This window comes from Mustela lutreola, chromosome 4, assembly GCF_030435805.1.
Source record: "Mustela lutreola isolate mMusLut2 chromosome 4, mMusLut2.pri, whole genome shotgun sequence".
NCBI lineage: Eukaryota > Metazoa > Chordata > Mammalia > Carnivora > Mustelidae > Mustela > Mustela lutreola.
In genome coordinates this window covers 116804546-116824099 of record NC_081293.1, presented here as the reverse complement: position 1 = coordinate 116824099, position 19554 = coordinate 116804546, and the positions used below count along the sequence as shown (strand labels likewise).

General features: G+C 39.1%; 2 protein-coding genes across 5 annotated transcripts in view; one reads left to right on the top strand and one right to left on the bottom strand.

The window, feature by feature from the left end:
* Window positions 1–19554, bottom strand: part of CCDC146 (coiled-coil domain containing 146) — a 117310-nt gene that overhangs the window by 66719 nt on the left and 31037 nt on the right. The gene's annotated exons all lie outside the window — the stretch shown is intronic.
* Window positions 1921–8553, top strand: FGL2 (fibrinogen like 2). Its single transcript, XM_059170924.1, has 2 exons — window positions 1921–2657; window positions 5003–8553. Exons 1-2 carry the CDS (start codon window positions 2042–2044, stop codon window positions 5707–5709), a joined length of 1323 nt encoding a protein of 440 aa, XP_059026907.1. The 5' UTR covers window positions 1921–2041; the 3' UTR covers window positions 5710–8553.

Here is a 19554-nt window from a genome sequence, read left to right as displayed (position 1 = left end):
TTTATGAAATATTTTTATGTATTATCTATACTATCATCATTCTCTTTCTTTTAAAATAATCTATCCAGTCACCTACGTCTCCCTTTACAACGAGAGAGCGTCACAGCTTAAAAGCACATGAGGAGAGAAAACAAAATTAAGAGATTAATTAGATATTTTTAGTCAGAAAGTTAAAAGATTTTGTCTAAATTGGTTTGACTGCATTGAATGGAATGAAGAATAACAAACTTCATTTTTTAAAAAAGTTGGGGGGCGCCTGGGTGGCTCAGTGGGTTAAAGCCTCTGCCTTCAGCTCAGGTCATGATCCCAGGGTCCTGGGATTGAGCCCTGCGTTGGGCTCTCTGCTCAGCGGGGAGCCTGCTTCCTCCTCTCTCTCTGCCTGCTGCTCTGTCTACTTGTGATCTGTCTGTCAAATAAATAAAATCTTTTCAAATAAATAAAAAAATAAAGTTGGAAGAAGATGGAGGAAAATGAGGCATAACGTGTGCAGAACATGTTTGACAAATTTGTTGGGAAAGAATGCTACTTGTAACACCATATTTGATACACACTTCGCCCAAAGTTTTTATAATTATCATTCTCGTATGAGGGAAAAACAGCCAGATATCCCCTTCACAGCTATAGGAACCCAGGCTCAGTAAAGGTAATGATCTATCCCTCCAATAAGAGGTAGAGCCAGGGATGGAATCCAGGTCTTCGGAGTAAATACAATTGCCAAAGTGTAAAGCGAGCCTGCCAGATTTAGAGAACATGGAGAATTAGGGTGAAGAGTGTACCTGGCTGGAATGAAGGGGATATAGAGAAATGTCACAGGACATCAAGTTAAAGAAATAAGTAGGAGATAGATTATAGGGTACCTTAAGTAATGCAATAAAGAATTGGGATTTTTATCAATATCAATTATTTTGGAATCATTTTTAAAGCCAAAAATTCCTTTTGAAAATAAGAAACCTTATGAGATGTCAAGATGCAAAACAAATTAAAAGTAGGTGGTTTCTCCAACTGAAGCTATTCCCCCTTCCTGCCCCTCAGCTTCTGAGGAGAAAAGGTAGAAAACTGCAAAAACAAAGTTTAAACCAAGAAAAGTTTGAAAAGGCAAGAGCGCTGATGTGTGTTTGGGCAAGGCCGTGACAGAGCTAGTGGCAGAGGGACCCATCGTGGGCCGCAGAGAGCGCGGACACAGGGTTGCCATTGGGAGGGGAACGCACAGATGTTGGGGACAGGAGGAGAATCAGAACAGAGCCAGGAAAAGTTCAAAGATTAGCTCATGGGCAACTGCAGAATGTGACTTTACAATCACAAAAACGGTAAAGGTGAAGGAGAAGGCTGCTGGCTTTGACGAAAGGCAATGGTGTACTTTTACATGTGTTTTTGTCAGATAGATGTTTCCTCTACACTGTGCTAGGGCCAGAGAATGGAAGTGAACCAACCCCTTTCTCTTCTACCACTTTGCTTTCCTTTTTCAAAGAAATGAAGCAAAAATGCATGGCATGAGTCAGAAAACTGTGCTTCTTGGCATATTTCTAAAAAATTTCAAGTGCTTAAGGTTTCTTTCACCTGAAAGTTTAACATGAAAAATATGCAGAATCCTCCATGATCCCCTTCTAAAAAGGAAAAAAGAAAGGCCATTTCCATTTTTGTAAACTTTCTGTTCTTCCGCTGGACAACTAGTACATTCATTTTTCTCTTTAAAAGCTAGTTGTTCCCAGTGGCATTAAATACAATTTATTTTTAGGATAATTACTGTGAAATCCAAGATTTTTTTTTCTTGCGCTTTAGAAACTAAATGATAAAAGTGAAACGTGAGGGATATAGACATCCAATCAAATCCAGTAATTCTGATGCATGTTATTCTGAGAATCAGTAACAGGTCTTGGCAAGCTGCGTGTGAAGAGTACAGGCTCCTCTTCCTCTGTTTCTGAAACTGGTGATGCAAGCGCTCCCACCCTTTTCTGAGAACACAGGACGCCTGACTCAGGCAGGCAGCAGCGGTGGCTCTTAAAACCGTGCATCCCTGCTGGGGTAAGCACCGCCTGCAAACATGAAGCCTGTCAGCTGGTGCTGGCTGAGCTCGGCTGTCCTTGCCGCTTTCAGCTTGTTGGTTGCAGGAAACAATGAAACGGAGGAAATTAAAGATGAAAGGATCAGGGATTCCTGCCCAGTGAGACTAGAAAGCAGCGGGAAATGCGAGGAGGGCGGCGAATGCCCCTACCAGGTGAGCCTGCCCCCTTTGACGATTCAGCTCCCCAGGCAGTTCAGTAGGATCGAGGAGGTGTTCAAGGAAGTCCAGAACCTCAAGGAAATGGTAAATACCCTGAAGAAATCGTGCCAGGACTGCAAACTGCAGGCTGACGACAGCCGGGCCCCCGGCAGAAATGGACTGCTGTCACCTAGCCCAGGATCCCTGGGAGAAGCTGATGACAACAGAGTACAAGAATTAGAGAGTGAGGTGAACAAGCTGTCCTCTGATCTCAAGAATGCAAAGGAGGAGATCGACCTGCTTCAGGGTCGCCTGGAGAAGCTCAATCTTGTAAATATGAACAATATAGAAAGTTATGTTGATAGCAAAGTGGCAAATCTAACTTCGGTAGTCAACAGTTTGGACGGCAAGTGTTCATCCAAGTGTCCCATTCAAGAAGAAATACAGTCACGTCCAGGTAGGTACAATGTCTTCTTATCACTTGTTCATGAATATTATATAGCTACACAGTATCTGTAAACATTAACCTGAGCAAATAAGTTGAATACATGACAGATGAAATAAAGTGAGCCTTTTATTCATCAAGCTAGTACAGGAAAAACTAATATCTTTGCAAATGTGACCACAGAAACAATCCAAGACTAAATTACAAAAATCATAATTAGTTCTGTACCCTGTGAAAGCACTTCCAATTTCAAGGAGCTTATTTCCTAATGCCAGAGCTACACACAAACTGAAGAAAAGAGACATTATTTCTTAATGTTTCAGTGCATTTAACTTCTCTCTTCACTGACATGTTTGAAAACAATGGAGATAGTGCAATATTTCCAGTTATGCTTTGTTCGTTGGAAATCAGTTTCCTGTGGTTCGCTGACTACTCCTTTTCATGTGGCCACAAGGAATCTTTGAAAGATTTTACACTATCTGCAGTTCATAATCCCAAATATCTAGTGAAAATAGAATAAAAGCAGCTATATGGCTTCATGTGTGTGCAGAACTTTTTGCTTCAAATGGCCCCAAAACATTTTAAGGGGAGAGTTTTGGCATGCCAGAAGACCACAGACTTAACTACTACTTCTTTTTTTTTTTTTTTTAAAGATTTTATTTATTTATTTGACAGAGATCACAAGTAGGCAGAGAGGCAGTCAGAGAGAGAGGAAGGGAAGCAGGCCCCCTGCTGAGCAGAGAGCCCAATGCGGGACTCGATCCCAGGACCCTGAGATCATGACCTGAGCCGAAGGCAGCAGCTTAACCCACTGAGCCACCCAGGCACCCTTAACTACTACTTCTTACCTGCTTTACTACTACTATGCCCACAAACTTCTAGCTGTAGCACTGGTTCCTCTAAATTCTAGCTTTCTACCTAAGTTCCTGGGACCTGTTGCTGATGGTCTTGCTACACTTTGGAAAGGCATTCCTGCATTGAAACCTCCACTTACCATGAGTGTTAAGTTGAAGGGATATGGTGCCTGGGCACAGAGATCACATTCATTTGGAACAAGCACCTCATGTGTGCTCCTGCCCTAGGGAATCTGCCAGGGATCTGAAGGTAGACAGGGCTTTCAAGGACCACTGTTGCTAATACTTCTGGGAGCCTGTATCTGAATGTATCCTGCACTGCAAGGCAGAGGCTCACGTCTTAGTGCCATGTCTGGGCACACATTAGATTCCATGCTGCATGGCTACTTGTAATAACAGGTACAAGATTCAACCATCTATTTCTGTACTAAAAGTTTGGGGGAAGTATTGGAATATTTTGAGTTCTAAACACACGAGTAGATTTTTTTTGTGCCTCTGAGTAGTTCATATTAAATTTGCCTTATCTGGCCTAGATCTTTCTAAGAAATATTTGAGAGTAAATATCTGTATTTGATTCCTACAGATCCATGGTAACCGATTATTATACTTTCCCTGGCCATAACCACCTATTGTTTCTTTCTAGAAACCAAACATATGAAACACTGGCTAAACACTTCCCAAGTAATAAATTTAGGTTAAGAATACTGGTATATTATTTTAAAAAAATTTTTTTTACTTGATCTTCTTTATTTAGTTGTCAAGTGAGTAAAACAAATGGGAATTTATGATCCATTCTGTATGTTAGAATTTTAACACATCATTTGGAACATATGTCCTCTAAAACTTTATGATAGAGGAGGGTATTGGCCTCTTGAGGTGAAAGGAAACAGAAAGAAATTTGTGTTTTTTCTCTATATGTGGAATGCAGTTCAGGGGAGTTGGAAGCATCTGACCTTTAGGACTAAGGAATGCAGTAATTACAAGAACAAGGCTCACAGCCAGCCAGATCTCAGGATGCGTCCTGGTTCTGCCTCTTAATGCTTCTGTGAACTTGGGCGAGTCACTGACTCTCTTTGAGCCTAAATGTCCTCACCGACAGATTGGAAATAATACCTACATCATAAGGTCAATGTGCAGAGTAAATGTGAAAATGTTAAGTCTTTGGCAGAATGCCTAGAACACATACATAGCACTCACTAAATATTAGCTACATTACTAAAACTATTTTATTGATGAGGATCTTGTTGTACATTGTGAACATTAGCACTACGATTACCAGCCAAGAGTCATGCTGGAGAGCCTTGACTGGTTTTATAACACCAAGTTCTTCTTCTGAGGCCTTAAATAAACATTTGCTAAACAGGTTCAAGTAAGTTTTGCAGAGCAAGGTTGCATTAACACCTTCGATTGAATTATCAAACTGCTTTTGTAAATATAAAGAATTTTTAAGATGCATAGTTTTTATTAACAGAGTCCAATGCCTTTCTCTTCTTCCCCCTTCAGTTCAACACCTAATATATAAAGATTGCTCTGACTACCACACAATAGGCAAGAGAAGCAGTGAGATCTACAGAGTTACACCGGATCCCAAAAACAGTAGCTTTGAAGTTTTCTGTGACATGGAGACCATGGGGGGAGGCTGGACTGTGCTGCAGGCCCGTCTCGACGGAAGCATCAACTTCACCAGAATGTGGCGAGACTACAAAGTAGGTTTTGGCAATCTCCGAAGAGAATTTTGGCTGGGGAATGATAAAATTCATCTTTTGACCAAGAGTAAGGATATGATTCTAAGAATAGATCTCGAAGACTTTAATGGCGTCAAGCTCTATGCCTTATATGATCAGTTTTACGTGGCCAATGAGTTTCTCAGATACCGTTTACACGTTGGTAACTATAATGGCACAGCTGGAGATGCCTTACATTTCAGTAAACATTACAACCATGATATGAAGTTCTTCACTACCCCAGATAGGGACAATGATCGATATCCCTCGGGGAACTGTGGGCTCTATTACAGTTCAGGCTGGTGGTTTGATGCATGTCTTTCTGCAAACTTAAATGGCAAATATTATCACCAAAAATACAGAGGTGTCCGCAATGGGATTTTCTGGGGCACCTGGCCTGGGATAAGTGAGGCACAGCCTGGTGGTTACAAGTCCTCCTTCAAAGAGGCCAAAATGATGATTAGACCCAAGCACTTTAAACCATAAATCACTAATGCTCATTTCTCTCAGTATTCATTACCTAATAGGGCAATTAATTCTTTCAGCACTTTGGAATGTATTTCATACTCCTTTTCTATGACTAAAAATTTATCTCTTTAAGCAGTGGGTTCTTATGCTACACAGCATTTGAAATAAAGCTAAAGAAACATACATTTTAAAGGAGTTCTTTGTTGCTGTTACACTGTTATCCACATGAATACTTGCAAAAGCAAGTGGGATTATTGAGAATTACACAAGTAGATTTATGATTTTAATTTCTATAGTTGAAAAGCTTTCTATTTACTTGTATTACTCACTATAATTATGAAATCATTGTTTATTTAGCAGGCTGAATTCTTAGACAAGTAATCTGAATTTTTATTATGACTTAGAGGCATTTAAAGATTGATCACTCTTTTTAGGCTGTCCTCAGTTATTGGGTATTTCTTTGTCTCTGAATACCCTAATCCATATTCTGAGATAAACTTTCTCAATTTGCGACATTTACTTTGGTATATATATATATATATATATATATATATATATATATATATATATATGTAAAACCTGCCCAGGTATTATTTGTGAAATGTAAAATATTTGTCATTTAAAATATTTTAAAAGTGTTAGCATGATGTCACTACTAAAAGCATTCAGAAAATTCAACCATAAAGACCCTGTTTTAAAGGTAATTAATTCACAGTTAATAACGCTTTAGGTGTTGCATGGTGAAAACTACTTTAATATAAAAGTTAGCTTCCTTTGCTCTGTATGCACAACGGTTTTTAAGATTGTTCACTACTGTGTATGACTACTGGTAGGCTTTCTTTGGAAGGATAGGTATGGGTGGGGAATAAGGCATGTGTTTATAGACTAGAATATTCTGAAGGCCAAAGCATTCATATCCAAAGCAATAGTGATTCGCTTCATTAAAGCTAAGTTTTATGGGACATATAAATTTTGAAATATATAGTACTTCAAATATTATGTATTTTAATCCTAACTCTGGTGTATTGCTTATTTTTTTTAGAAATTTAAATACAAGTGTTTATTTTTTTAACCAAACTAAAATATCTAAAACTTTTATAATTCACCAATTCTGGAGTGTAGGTATCACTTTTAACTACAAAAGTAGTGTGTTAAATTTCATCACCGTAAAAAGAGATCATTTCAGAGAGAACAGTAGAATTCTGTTGAACATTGAAAAAATTCTCTAGAATAAAATTTGAATAAAATAATGTATATGAGTCATAGAAATATATTTAATCTTTAATTACTAGTTTGTTTCTACTGCCATAACCAAGTTTTCAAAATAAACGCACAAAGATGCAACTTTACTCCTTTGAAAATGATTAAGGAGGATAGTTGCTTTAGGTAACAAATTAACTTTTTCAAATATTGCCTTTTACAGAAAATTCTAACCAAAGAGAAGCATGATATTCTTTTTAAAAAATACATGTATGAGATACAAAGTTTTCAGGTATAGATGATAAAAATTAGGTTATTATGAACACTATTAAAATGTTAAAGCAAGATAAATGCAGATAGAATTATGAGACCAAAGTGTAAAACATCATTGTAGATTTCAAAGACTTCATATCTACTCAATAGTTTAATAAATGTAACTGATTTACTCTTCATATCTCTCTCTTTTAAAAGAAGATTACACAGATTTTTATATTATATAATGTATTTATTTCAGATAAGAAGATTTTCATTTATTATATTTAATTATTAATATGTGTAGGTTTAAGTAAATTTATGTGATCAAAAACTGACTCATGAGGCCAGATCTTATCTTCTAAAACTTCTATTTCTCGCAATGAAAAAAAGAAAAAAAATGGACTCTTCACAAAATAACATTTCTAAAGAAAAGTAGCTCATACACTGAGTGTCCATCAACTTAATGGGAACAGGGTATCATTTCAGGAGATTTGACAAATAATTCATTAATCCATGTAAATACTCAAAAGCTTGTCCTCTTATCTTTCTACCTTTCAAAGGATCAAATTTTATTTTCCATTAACTTTTATGGTATTTTCCTAATAAAAAGTCTTGTGACATAGAAATTCCTTTTTAGAATCATTTCTTTTTTTTATTTCATGTCTTTTATAGAATATATATTATACTTTGATCATCTTTAACATGTTGATGAAAATAGATTATATCTGAGAGTCTTTTGCCTTAACTATTCACTAATGTATGTAAATGTTCATAAATATGGATTGATTATTAACAAATATTTCAGAGTCTTTGTTCCATTTTAAACGCTAATATTTATCTTAAGACTTTATTTCTAAGCTTTATCATTCTTTGAAAATGTTGACTAAAATTAGTCCTTAGAAAATCCAAGTGAAACTAATTCACTCATTGCTGAGAAGAAAAATTAAATTTTTCTTATAAGCAGTAACACTTCAAATGAACAGATGACACATCTTTCCAGTAAAAAAAAAGAGCTTAAGTATACAAAGTATGAAAGATATCCTAGAAACAAAATTTTCCAGTCCTTATTTTTTAATGGCTACTCAAGGAAAGGTTTTAAGGGTGCCTGGGTGGCTCAGTGGGTTAAGCCGCTGCCTTCGGCTCAGGTCATGATCTCAGGGTCCTGGGATCGAGTCCCGCATCGGGCTCTCTGCTCAGCAGGGAGCCTGCTTCCCTCTCTCTCTCTCTCTGCCTGCCTCTCCATCTACTTGTGATTTCTCTCTGTCAAATAAATAAATAAAATCTTTAAAAGTAAGAGTTATGGGTAATGTCATCATGATAAGCTTTTGTTTAAAATTCTTTTTTTTAATGTATAAATAGGCTTATGTCTTTAACAATCCTGTAAAATAAAAGTTTTAATCTTCACAATTGTTTATTTTTGCAATGTGGAAACATTAAATATTACTGTTTGTAAAATAATATATATATATTTACTCTTGTCTGAAAAGTTACATAGTGTTTACCTAATTAGACTTTACCTTTGACTCTATAAAGATTTTAACGAGTGTTCTTTCATTAACAGGAAAATAGGCAAATACAGGAACACCATTCTCTTATTTCCCTCCAGAATACTGTTGACACATTGGAAATAAGAAAGTTTCAGTTTCCTTTTGTAGCATTCAGCTCCATCTTTTTCCATCATACAGTGTTGCTGCACTGGCTCAGCCCTTATCAACTCCTTTGGATAATGCAAACGCTTTCTCACGGTGACCCATGCTCCCAGTTTCAATCTGTTGCAAAACACCCTCCATTTCACTGTCAGAGGGACTATTCAGAAATGCAATTCTGATCATATTATTCCAGCAACCCCTCATTTCCTATTGTATAAAAATTCAGCAAATAAGCCCCTTGGTGGATTGGTCTCTGCCTCCCCTTTCACTGTCCTGTCTGCCACTATGTATACTCCTGCCACACTGAATGCCTTGCTGTTCTCAACCATTCCCCATGTTCTCTGTGTTGTTTGCTATTTGGGATATTCCCTTGGTCTAGATAGAATGCCATGCTCAACCCCAGCTGAGTTTTGTCCTGTCGCTGATGATTAAGAGCAGGGACTCAGGAGCTGGACTTGCTAGATTTGAATTTCAGCTCCACCCTTTGTAAGCTGCGGGATCACAAGCAAAGACTGTCTCTTGGTTCTTTCAGTTTTAAAAGGGAAAACAGTAGAATCTGCCTGGGGCAGGGGGGTGGGGGGGAGAATCTGCCTGATACAGTTACTGAGAGGGTTAAATGAGATAATATACAGGAAACACCTAGAACTTGTGTGTGCACCTGGGCGTGTGTTTATCTTCATCATCCAATATAGTTATCTATTTGGGGCAGTCTGTTCTGATAACATTAGGAGGGGGTTGTTAACTCTCTTCTTGGGTCCTATACCATCCTATATATTCCTTTTATATATATAACATTATTCAACAAGGGTTCTGCCTTGATACCAATCTGTTTGGCTAGGATGTAGAGCCAATTTGAGACAGTGTTGTTACTCAACACATTCATGAGTGTGTTACTACAGATAAAGAACTGTAGCCTGAAGAAGCTGGAGTTGTAACAGGGGAAGGAGCAGATACTGTCAAATGGGAGGATTTGGGAGATTGTGAATGCAGGCTAATACAGGTGAGAAGTGGTTGAAGCCGGAGGGGAAATATGGCAAGAGAGGATATATGGTGGATTGGGTACATACACCAGCAGGCCTTTAGAAGGGGTTCTGGGAACATACCTGTGGACACAGTCATGCAGAAGGGTAAGGCAATACCAGAACAGACAGCAATTGGCCTATCTAACTGTGTTCCTAAAGAAAAAATTTTTTTTCATACTTGTTATACCATACTGTAATTTTGAAATTAATTTTAATCAAACAGAATCCATGAATGCTTTAGTTAAAAAAAAAAAATCGCAATTAGACTAAAGACCCCTTTGCAAACTACCGTCAATTCCAAGGTAACAGGGCAGAGGTGGCTGAGTCCAAACTGATTTCACTCTGGGTCTTGTCAAAATGCGATGTCTATGGAATCATATCTGTGCCAGGTTTCTTTTGTTTATTGACTGGGAAGAATTGGAAGTGAGACTAGAAATGAGGAAAATTGGGCTTACTTTGGAGAACTTAGTCCCCCGAATTCCCACATGTTCCTGAGCCTCCTTTGCTCTTTAAAGTGCCCCCCCTCCCCACAGTGAGAAGTCTCCTCTTGCTGGAAGATGGTGTTGCCTTCTTTTCTGAGGGAGAGATATTAATTGTCCCTTTAGGCTCCTTTATTCCACTCCTTGGCCTCTCCACACTTGTAACCAGAGCATGCTCTCATGTCAATTGTGAAGTCAAATTGGAGGAGAAGCTTATACAGGAATTTGCTAGTTTTTATCAGTAGGAAAGGAAAGCATGTGAGGACAGATTTTGAGATTGCGTGACGAAAGGAGAAAAAACAGACTTTCATATGTGACTGAATCTATTGATATGGGTATATTTACCAGAATTTCTGGTTTCAATGGGCTAGCTTGAGCAGATATGTTTGGTTCTAATAGTTTTTGATCAGTTAACGCAAACCTAGTTTCAACAGCAACTTCATGCTAACTAAAATGAAGAAGCCAGAAATGCCTTGGAATTAAAGGACTTAAGGAGATAGAAATGTTAGAGTGGATTCAGGTGTGATTCATTCAAAAAGTATTCACTGAATGTATACCATGTGCCAGACAGTCTTCAAGAAAGCCAGAGATATATTAGTTATCAAAAACCCTATACTCAGGGAGATTATATCTTATCAGAGGAAATGAATAAATAAACAATATGTAAGAAATGCCATAAAAAATTCAACAGAGCAAAGGAGATAAGGAGTATAACAGGAAGGATGTTATTTTACATAGGCAGTCTGGGAAGACCTCCCTGAGGAGGTGACATTTGAACAGAATCTTAAAGATAGGAGAGAATGAGTCAGGCAGATAGCTAGAGGATATCTAGGCAAAGGAAGCCAATCCCTTTGGCTGTTGGGATCTTAAAAGGATCACTCTTGTTGAGTGGAGACATGATGGAAGCATGAACACTAGTCTGACAGTGTTTGCAATGATCTTGGAGAGAGATGTGCACCACAGTGCTTGCAATGAAGTGGGTCCTTAAAGCTGACCAAATTTGCCAATCAAAGATCGGGGGGACAGCGAAAAGATCAGAGGTATCACAAGGACAGGATTTTGACCTGACCAACTCTGAGGGATGGAGCTGCTGTTAATTGAGGTGGAGAAGGCTGCGGGGGTAGCCTGTCCGGAAAGTGTAGCGGGGGTTGGGTAAGGGATGGTGGTCAGCAGTTCTGAACATTCTAAGTTCAGATACTGATAATACACCAGAATACATTTCTAGGGGCATCTGGGTGACTCAGTCGGTTAAGCATCTGCCTATGGCTCAGGTCATGATCCCGGGGTCCTGGGATCCAGCCCCCCATCCGGCTCCCTGCTCAGCAGGGAACCTGCTTCTCCCTCTGCCTCCTCCCTTACTCCTGCTCCCTCTCTCTCCGTTTCTTAAATGAATAAATAATTTTTGTTTTTTAAAAAGGAAACCAATACATCTCTATCTTCAGAAATACTAGAATGTAGATGGTAATACATCCATGGGCCTAGATGGGATCACTAGTAATTAAGAGGACCCGGAGCAAAGACTTCCAGGGAAGTCCAGCTGGAGATAAGGAGGAGCCAGCATGGTGGCGCTCACCCGCCCACCCTGTAACGGTTGTTTCAGAGGTCACACAGCTGCTGCCCTACGGAGAGGGTAGAAATCTATTCCCGCTGCAGCAGCTTTCTCTAGATTATTCTACATTTAGATGTGCTTTTCCCTGCTTCTGTCAGCACCACTATTTTGAGGAGTTACTAGATGTCTTAAAAGCGGTTATGGTAGTCTAGACACGGTATTCCAGAAATCACTGCTCGCGACTTAGGCAGTCACTTCACAGTGAAGGGAGGAGGCAATGATCTGTGGAAGCCTCAGATACTGCATCTTCTGGGAGGCAGCACTGTGTGTTATCATGTAGAATACTGTGTGTTGTTGTTGTTTTAGAGATTCATTTATTTACGAGAGAGAGAGAGAATGCGTGTGAGCCGGGGAGGGGCAAAGGCAGAGGCAGAGAGAGAATCTTAAGCAGGCTCTATGCCCAGTGTGGAGCCCAACATGGGGCTGGATCTCACAACCTGGAGATCACAACCTGAGCCAAAGTCAAGAGTCAGATGCTTAACTGACTGAGCCTCCCAGGCACCCTGGATTTGATGTGTTTACGTGTATGTGTATATATATAGCAGAAGAATATGAACTAGGTCAAAGAGCTAAAAATGTTCTTTGTTAACAGTGTAATGCCCAAGTTTGAGTAATCAGGTTATAGTCATTTTAAATCATTAGGGTACAAGTTTGCTATGATTATAAACCTTTCGTTAACCAGAGGCTAGTTTTACTCTTTATTTTTAGACACAGTGATATTAAAATTTGTTTTTTCCAAAAGTTATCCCATTTAGCAATAATAGAAATCTTGTATATCTAGTAGCTTTCAAAGTGAAAATAGCTAGAAAACACACTAGAATATCTGTATATCAATCTGACTGGCAATTCCCACTTAATGTAGGGTCTGAGTGGAAATGAGTATAGTCATCTGTAGATGGGTAGGGTCCCCTGTGGTGTATACACACACATAAACACACAGACATACATGTATGATACACATGCAGGTTTATGTATGTTATTTGTAACACAGGCTATAATACACAAGGAAACTTGTCCATTCAAATAAAATAGATACGCAGCTCATAGAGTCAAAAGTCAATACAACAAAATCACCATGGGGCCAATAGCTAGCTTATTTTGAATGATGCTATTTAAAATAGATTGCCATAAAAGAATTTCAGATAGTTTTCTTTAAATCCCCTATAACAAATTCTATGCTATTAATGCTGCCGTTATTCCTTGAAGTGTCTCTTTTTTGCTGCCTCTCTTCTCCTCCAGAACCCTCTAGCATGGCTCCTTCCACTTTGCTCCTTCTATTCCTTGACAACTTCTCTGTCAGGTCAGCAGCCTACTGTCCCCATGTCCATATTTAATTCTGCCTCTGCACTTTTGCTCACTTAAAGTCCCAGGGGTAAACCAAAATTAAAAACATGATCTAGCAAATTCACAATCAGCATCTTTGTAGACATCACAAGGTATCTCAAAAAGTTCTATATTATTTTATTAGTCATTTTCAGAAGGAAACCTACATAAGACCTCTGAGGAAATAAACTCTTCTTTCAAAATTCCCCCCCAAAAAAACATATTTATAAATAAATGGCCTTTTTGTCTTAGCCTCTTAAGATAACTGATGTTATGTTTATATTTATTATTTCAATAGAAAAATATATCATTTGCTTACTATATGTGTAGCATGACGCTCTATGTTTATCAAAGTATTTTGGATATGGTTTTTTCCAAATAATAACTATATCAACTCTCAAAATTTGAGCTGAATCTCTAGCATTCAAGGCTTTCCCAAGTAATTAGGATGATTCTATTTAAGATGAATTGATTTTCAATTACAAAAGGCTTCATACGAAGTTTCACCTCATCTGGGATGACTCAGAATCTGAAAACTTGTTCGGTTTTTGTCTGGAAATTGGTTTTCTCATTTTCTGTGGGAAGCAAATAGCTTGTGTTTATGTTGTGAAAGCTTATCAAAGAATGGTCCACAAAACTACTTGTTTACATTTATTTGCCATTCAGCAATGATAGTATCACATTATTTTAGTTAATTAATTAAGCCGTTTTAATTTTTGTTTAGAGATTCTTGCTTCTGAATACTAATAATGATAAGCAGCTGTCACTTGCTGAGTGCCAATCATGTGCTGGACATTTTCCTTGGGGCATTTCCAATGTTCTCTGCTATGATTAATGCTGCAATAGGGAGGTCATGTTCTACACTCATTAAGTCTTCCCCGAAAAACCAACCAACCAACCAACATTTGCTCCCTGCAAACTGTTTATTATATGTGGACCATTACCCATTTTCAGCTTTCCTGGCTTTCTTGGTATATTTCTTATAAAACGGGCTAATTTTCCATGACAAATTACCTCTGATGATTCCAAGGTCAAGTACACACAGAAGTAAATCTCAGGGATGCCTGGGTGGCTCAGTTAAGCCTCTGCCTTCAGCTCAGGTCATGATCCCGGGGTCCTGGGATCGAGCCCTACATTGGGCTCCCTGCTCAGCCAGGAGACTGCTTCTCTCTCTCCCTCTGCACCTAACCCCACTCTTGCTCTCTCTCTGTATCAAATAAATAAATAAAATCTAAAAAAAAAAAAAAAAAAGTAAATCACAGTGTTACCCCTGCTCTGGCTTTCTGTGTGAATTTTTAAAGTGGAAACTGATTCCAATTAAATCTCAACTAGGTGAGGCATATATTTTTTAAAAAATTTTACCAATTACATAACATTCTACTGACAAGAGATATTTTAAAAATTAATACATTTTCAAGTGTGTTAATGTCCCTACTTAACCTAGCTGTTAAAAATTATTTTCTTCCTGCAGCTAAGTCAGAATTTATAACAGCTCTGACAGAAAAGGCCAAACAAGTATTCTTATGCTTTCCAAAAACTATTTTACTTCCATGGTTACATGGCAGAATTCACTGATGAAAACATTCTGCTTAAGCACAAATCACTTTGTAAGTTCTTTGGAAGCCATTTATCTTGATGATGTCCCAAAAGTTCATTTTTGCTTGTTTCCCTTGCCTTTATTTTTTTTTTATTTTTTTTTTAAGATTTTATTTATTTATTTGACAGAGAGAGAAATCACAAGTAGGCGGAGTGTCAGGCAGAGAGAGAGAAGCAGGCTCCCGCTGAGCAAAGAGCCCGATGCGGGGCTCGATCCCAGGACCCCAAGATCATGACCCGAGCCGAAGGCAGCGGCTTAATCCACTGAGCCACCCAGGCGCCCCTCCCTTGCCTTTAGAGACATGTCTTAAAAGAGGTACCTGTGCCGATGTCGAAGGATTATACCTAACTGTGTTCTCCTCTAGGATTTTGATGGATTCCTGTCTCACACTTAGTTCTTTCATCCATTTTGAATTTATCTTTCTGTGTGGTGTAAGAGAGTGATCCGGTTTCATTCTTCCGCATGTGGCTGTCCAATTTTCCCAGCACCATTTATTGAAGAGTCTTGTCTTTTTTCCATTGGATATTTTTTCCTGATTTCTCTAAGATTAGTTGACAATAGAGTTGAGGGTCTATTTCTGGGCTCTCTATTCTGTTCCATTGATCTATGTGTCTGTTTTTGTGCCAGTACCATACTGCCTTGATGATCACAGCTTTACAATATAGCTTGAACTAAGGCATTGTGATGACCTCAGCTTTGGTTTTCTTTTTCAACAATCCCCTGGCAATTCAGGTCTTTTCTGGTTCCATACAAATTTTAGTATTGCTTATTCCAGCTCTGTGAAAGATGTCAATGGTATTTTGATTGGGATTGCAATGAAAGTGTAGATTGCTCTGGGCAGCATAGACAACTTTCACAATGTTTATTCTTCCAATCCAGGAGCATGGAATGTTTTTCCATCTCTTTGAGGAAGCCAAAAGATTTCTCATGTAAATGCCAAAGTTGATTTTCACTTATTATATGAAATAATGATTTAAAAATGTAAACATCCCTCACAAACAAATGTGATGGAGACTTCTTATTTCTGTTTTATATTCACGTAAAAATGTTGTCTTTATCTGATCAAGTCAACGATTACAAATCTAGCGAGGCTCTGATACCATGGGTAGCTATGCAAGATGGACAGGAAGACTGATGCTTGTATGACGAACCCAGAGTTGGGGTTTCACATGCTGAACTACTAGAGTAGAGCTTCTCAAACTGTGTCCCTAAAGTTCTGCAGACATATTTATGAATGCCAAAGGAGGCTGGGTAGGAAGAAACCAGGAGAATGTGTGATGCATGAAACAATGTTCACCTAGAACAATTGTGCTTCCATTTTATATCCTGGAGATCCACCTTAAGTTTCACTTGAAGTAGAGGTTTTGTCTTCAAAAAAGTACTTGAAAATCATTTTCCTCCTGATTGCATATTCCTTGGTGGGGGGCGGCTCAGCCAGCAAAAATAAAACTAGAATAGATGCATGACGATTCTAACTTGGTTGATATTTCTAACAGACGTTTAAAATCTCTGAGGTTTCAGGTGGACTTGATGTGGTTAAATGTGTTCAGAAACTCAGAAGAGTTTTTTTTTTTTTTTTTTAAGATTTTATTTATGAGAGAGAGAGAGAGAGAGAGAGAGGGAGAGCGAGCGAGCACAGGCAGACAGAATGGCAGGCAGAGGCAGAGGGAGAAGCAGGCTCCCTGCCAAGCAAAGAGCCCGATGTGGGACTCGATCCCAGGATGCTGGGATCATGACCTGAGCCGAAGGCATCTGCTTAACCAACTGAGCCACCCAAGCGTCCCAAATTTCTCCATTTTAAGTTCACTTTGTAAAATGGTGGTTCAGTAGTGTGATTTTTTTTTTTTTGGTGGAAGGCTTTACTAATTACTATGCACGTGTGTTGTTTTGAAAATGGCATGGCTGCGCACAGGATGGTAAGCTAATGGAGAGTTTTCAGAGAATATCAAGACGAATACCATAGGCTTCCTGCTCCCAAAGTTCCTAAAGCTACTATAGTTTAAAAACAGGACAGAGAAGAGTAAGTGGCATAAGGGACAAGCAGGGAATCCTCAGCAGCAACAGTGATCTCACTTTTCCAGGAAGTGGGATACTTCAAGAAAAAGGCGGATCTGAGCAGTCCTTGCAAGATGGGCAGAATATTGAAGCACAGAAATGTGAAGGAGCGCGCTTCCGGGCTGGGTAGGGGAGGAGCAAAGGCATCCATGGGTTGAAAAATCAGGAGCTAGTTTGGAAAACAATAATGTGTCTAATCGGGCTGGAGCATGGGTTCTGTGGCTGGGGTCAGAAGCACAAAGATGAGAGGAATGCTGCAGACTGTAAAGGGATTTGTCTGTAAAATCAAAGAGGGGACCATCTGAGGCCAGAAAATCTAAGCGAAGGAAAAATTCAAATCTAAGTATCTACGATTTCCCCTTTCACCTACTGACTGCTCAGTTCTGTGTCTGGGTCTGTGAAGTGATGGTGGGATACTGGGTTGGAGGGAAAAGTGGAAGGAACTCTGAAGACCATTTTACAAAATAATGAAATGGCCAAGATGTCAAGGAGAAGATGATAGAGATACAGAGAAACAAACAAACAAACAAGGGGGGCAGAAAAACAGTTTCTGGAGGAGTTTTTAAAGACGGGTAAGAGGTATGTGGGAGAGGCATCTGCTGTGACAAGGAATTTTAGGAAGTTTTGTTGCATGATGTGCTGTAGAACTCCCTCCTCTGTTCCTGAAGGAACCTTCAGTATAATCAAACTGCTTTCCAAGGCTTTCTGGAGGCAGATCTGTGTTTCCTTTGGCTGTGCAGGGGATGGATTTTAAGGTGGGAGAGAGCTCAGTTTTACTCTGTTCACAAACTATCTGTACACATGGGTTTCCCCCGTGGTGCTGGGGGTGAAAGGGACCTTCCCCTCTTCATCCTTCCCCACTGCGCCCACCACATCCAAATCTGTTTTACCTACTGTGCTTCTGAGTAAGACTCCCACTGGAAAAGTTTAAAAACAGAGTAAAAACCACCATGGTAGACACTGAGGTACCCCTGAAGGATAATAAGCTGAGAAGTGTACTCTTTGTTTTTTTAATTAACAAATTATTTTAAAAATTATTTTTATTAACATGTAATGTATTATTTGCCCCAGGGGTACAGGTTTGTGAATCATTAGTCTTACACATTTCACAGCACTCACCATAGCACATACCCTCCCCAGTGTCCATCACCCAGCCACCCTATCCCTACCCCCACCCCCCAGCAGCCCTCAGTTTGTTTCCTGAACTTAAGAGTCTCTTATGGTTTGTCTCCCTCCTGATCCCATCTTGTTTCATTTTTTCCTTCCCTACCCCCCAAACCCTCATCCTGCCTCTCAAATTCCTCATATCAGAGAGATCATATGATAATTGTCTTTCTCTGATTGACTTATTCTGCTAAGCATAATACTGTCTAGTTCTATCCACGTCATTGCAAATGGCAAGATTTCATTTTTTTGATGGCTGTTTAGTATTCCATTGTGTATATATACCACATTTACTTTATCCGTTCATCTGTTGATGGATATCTAGGTTCTTTCCATAGTTTGGCTATTGTGGACATCGCTGCTATAAACATTCGGGTGCACGTGACCCTTCGGATCACTATATTTGTACCTATCTTTAGCATAAAAAGCCAGTAGTGCAATTGCTGGGTCATAGGGTGGCTCTATTTTCATCTTTCTGAGGAACCTCCATGCTGTTTTCCAGAGTGGCTGCACCAGCTTGCATTCCCACCAACGATGTAGGAGGGTTCCCCTTTCTCCGCATCCTCGCCAACATCTGTCCTTTCCTGACTGGTTAATTTTAGCCATTCTGACTGGTGTGAGGTGGTATCTCATTGTGGTTTTGATTTGTATTTCCCTGATGCCGAGTGATGTTGAGCGAGAAGTGTACTCTTAATATGAAATGGGATTCAGAGAACGCGAATGACTTGCTCAAGGTTGCTTGGCTAGTACACGTGGAGCTAGAACTAAGACCCATTTCCCCTGAACCATGCCCCCGACCCCTGGCTGGTCAGAGATTTTCTTTCCAAGCCATTAGAATTTGAGATATTTTGAGCTTGTCCATTCTTAGATGTCGTCTTTTCAGACAGCAAAGTCTCTCTCCTCTTCATCTGAGGCTTGATGTCAGGTAATTCTTGCACCTCCTTATTTCAGATCTTGGAGGTACCCTGGTGTACCTGTTCGCCTCTGTCGGGTATGCATGGGCTGGGGAGATACTGGACTTGGCATTAGGTTCTAAGCTTGCTGCTGACTTCTCCTTTCTGTTTGCCCTTACTGCAACATAAACGCCGGATGTAACAAAGGTTATAGTATGATGACTCAAACTATCGATGTACTGGGAGAAAATACAGGACACACATTTATGACCTCAGAGTAACAAAGGTCTTCTTAAGGTATGACACAGAATCTAAAGCTGTAAAAGCAAAGTACAATAAAAAACAAATTTCCACGTCAAGAAAGGCCACCTTCAGCCAACTAAAGAAATCCAACAAACAGAGTCATTTTTGCAATGCATATTGTACACAAAGGCCTCCTTTCTAAATGTACAAAGAGTTTCTGTGAATCCATAAGAAAAAACTACACAATAGAAAAATGGGGAAAAAAAAGATGTGAACAGAATTCACAAAAAAAGAAGTCTTTGTATCAAATATGCTTCTTGCTTCTATAGAGTTGTTGCTTTAACATCTGCTCCATGTGCCTATGCTGACCAGAT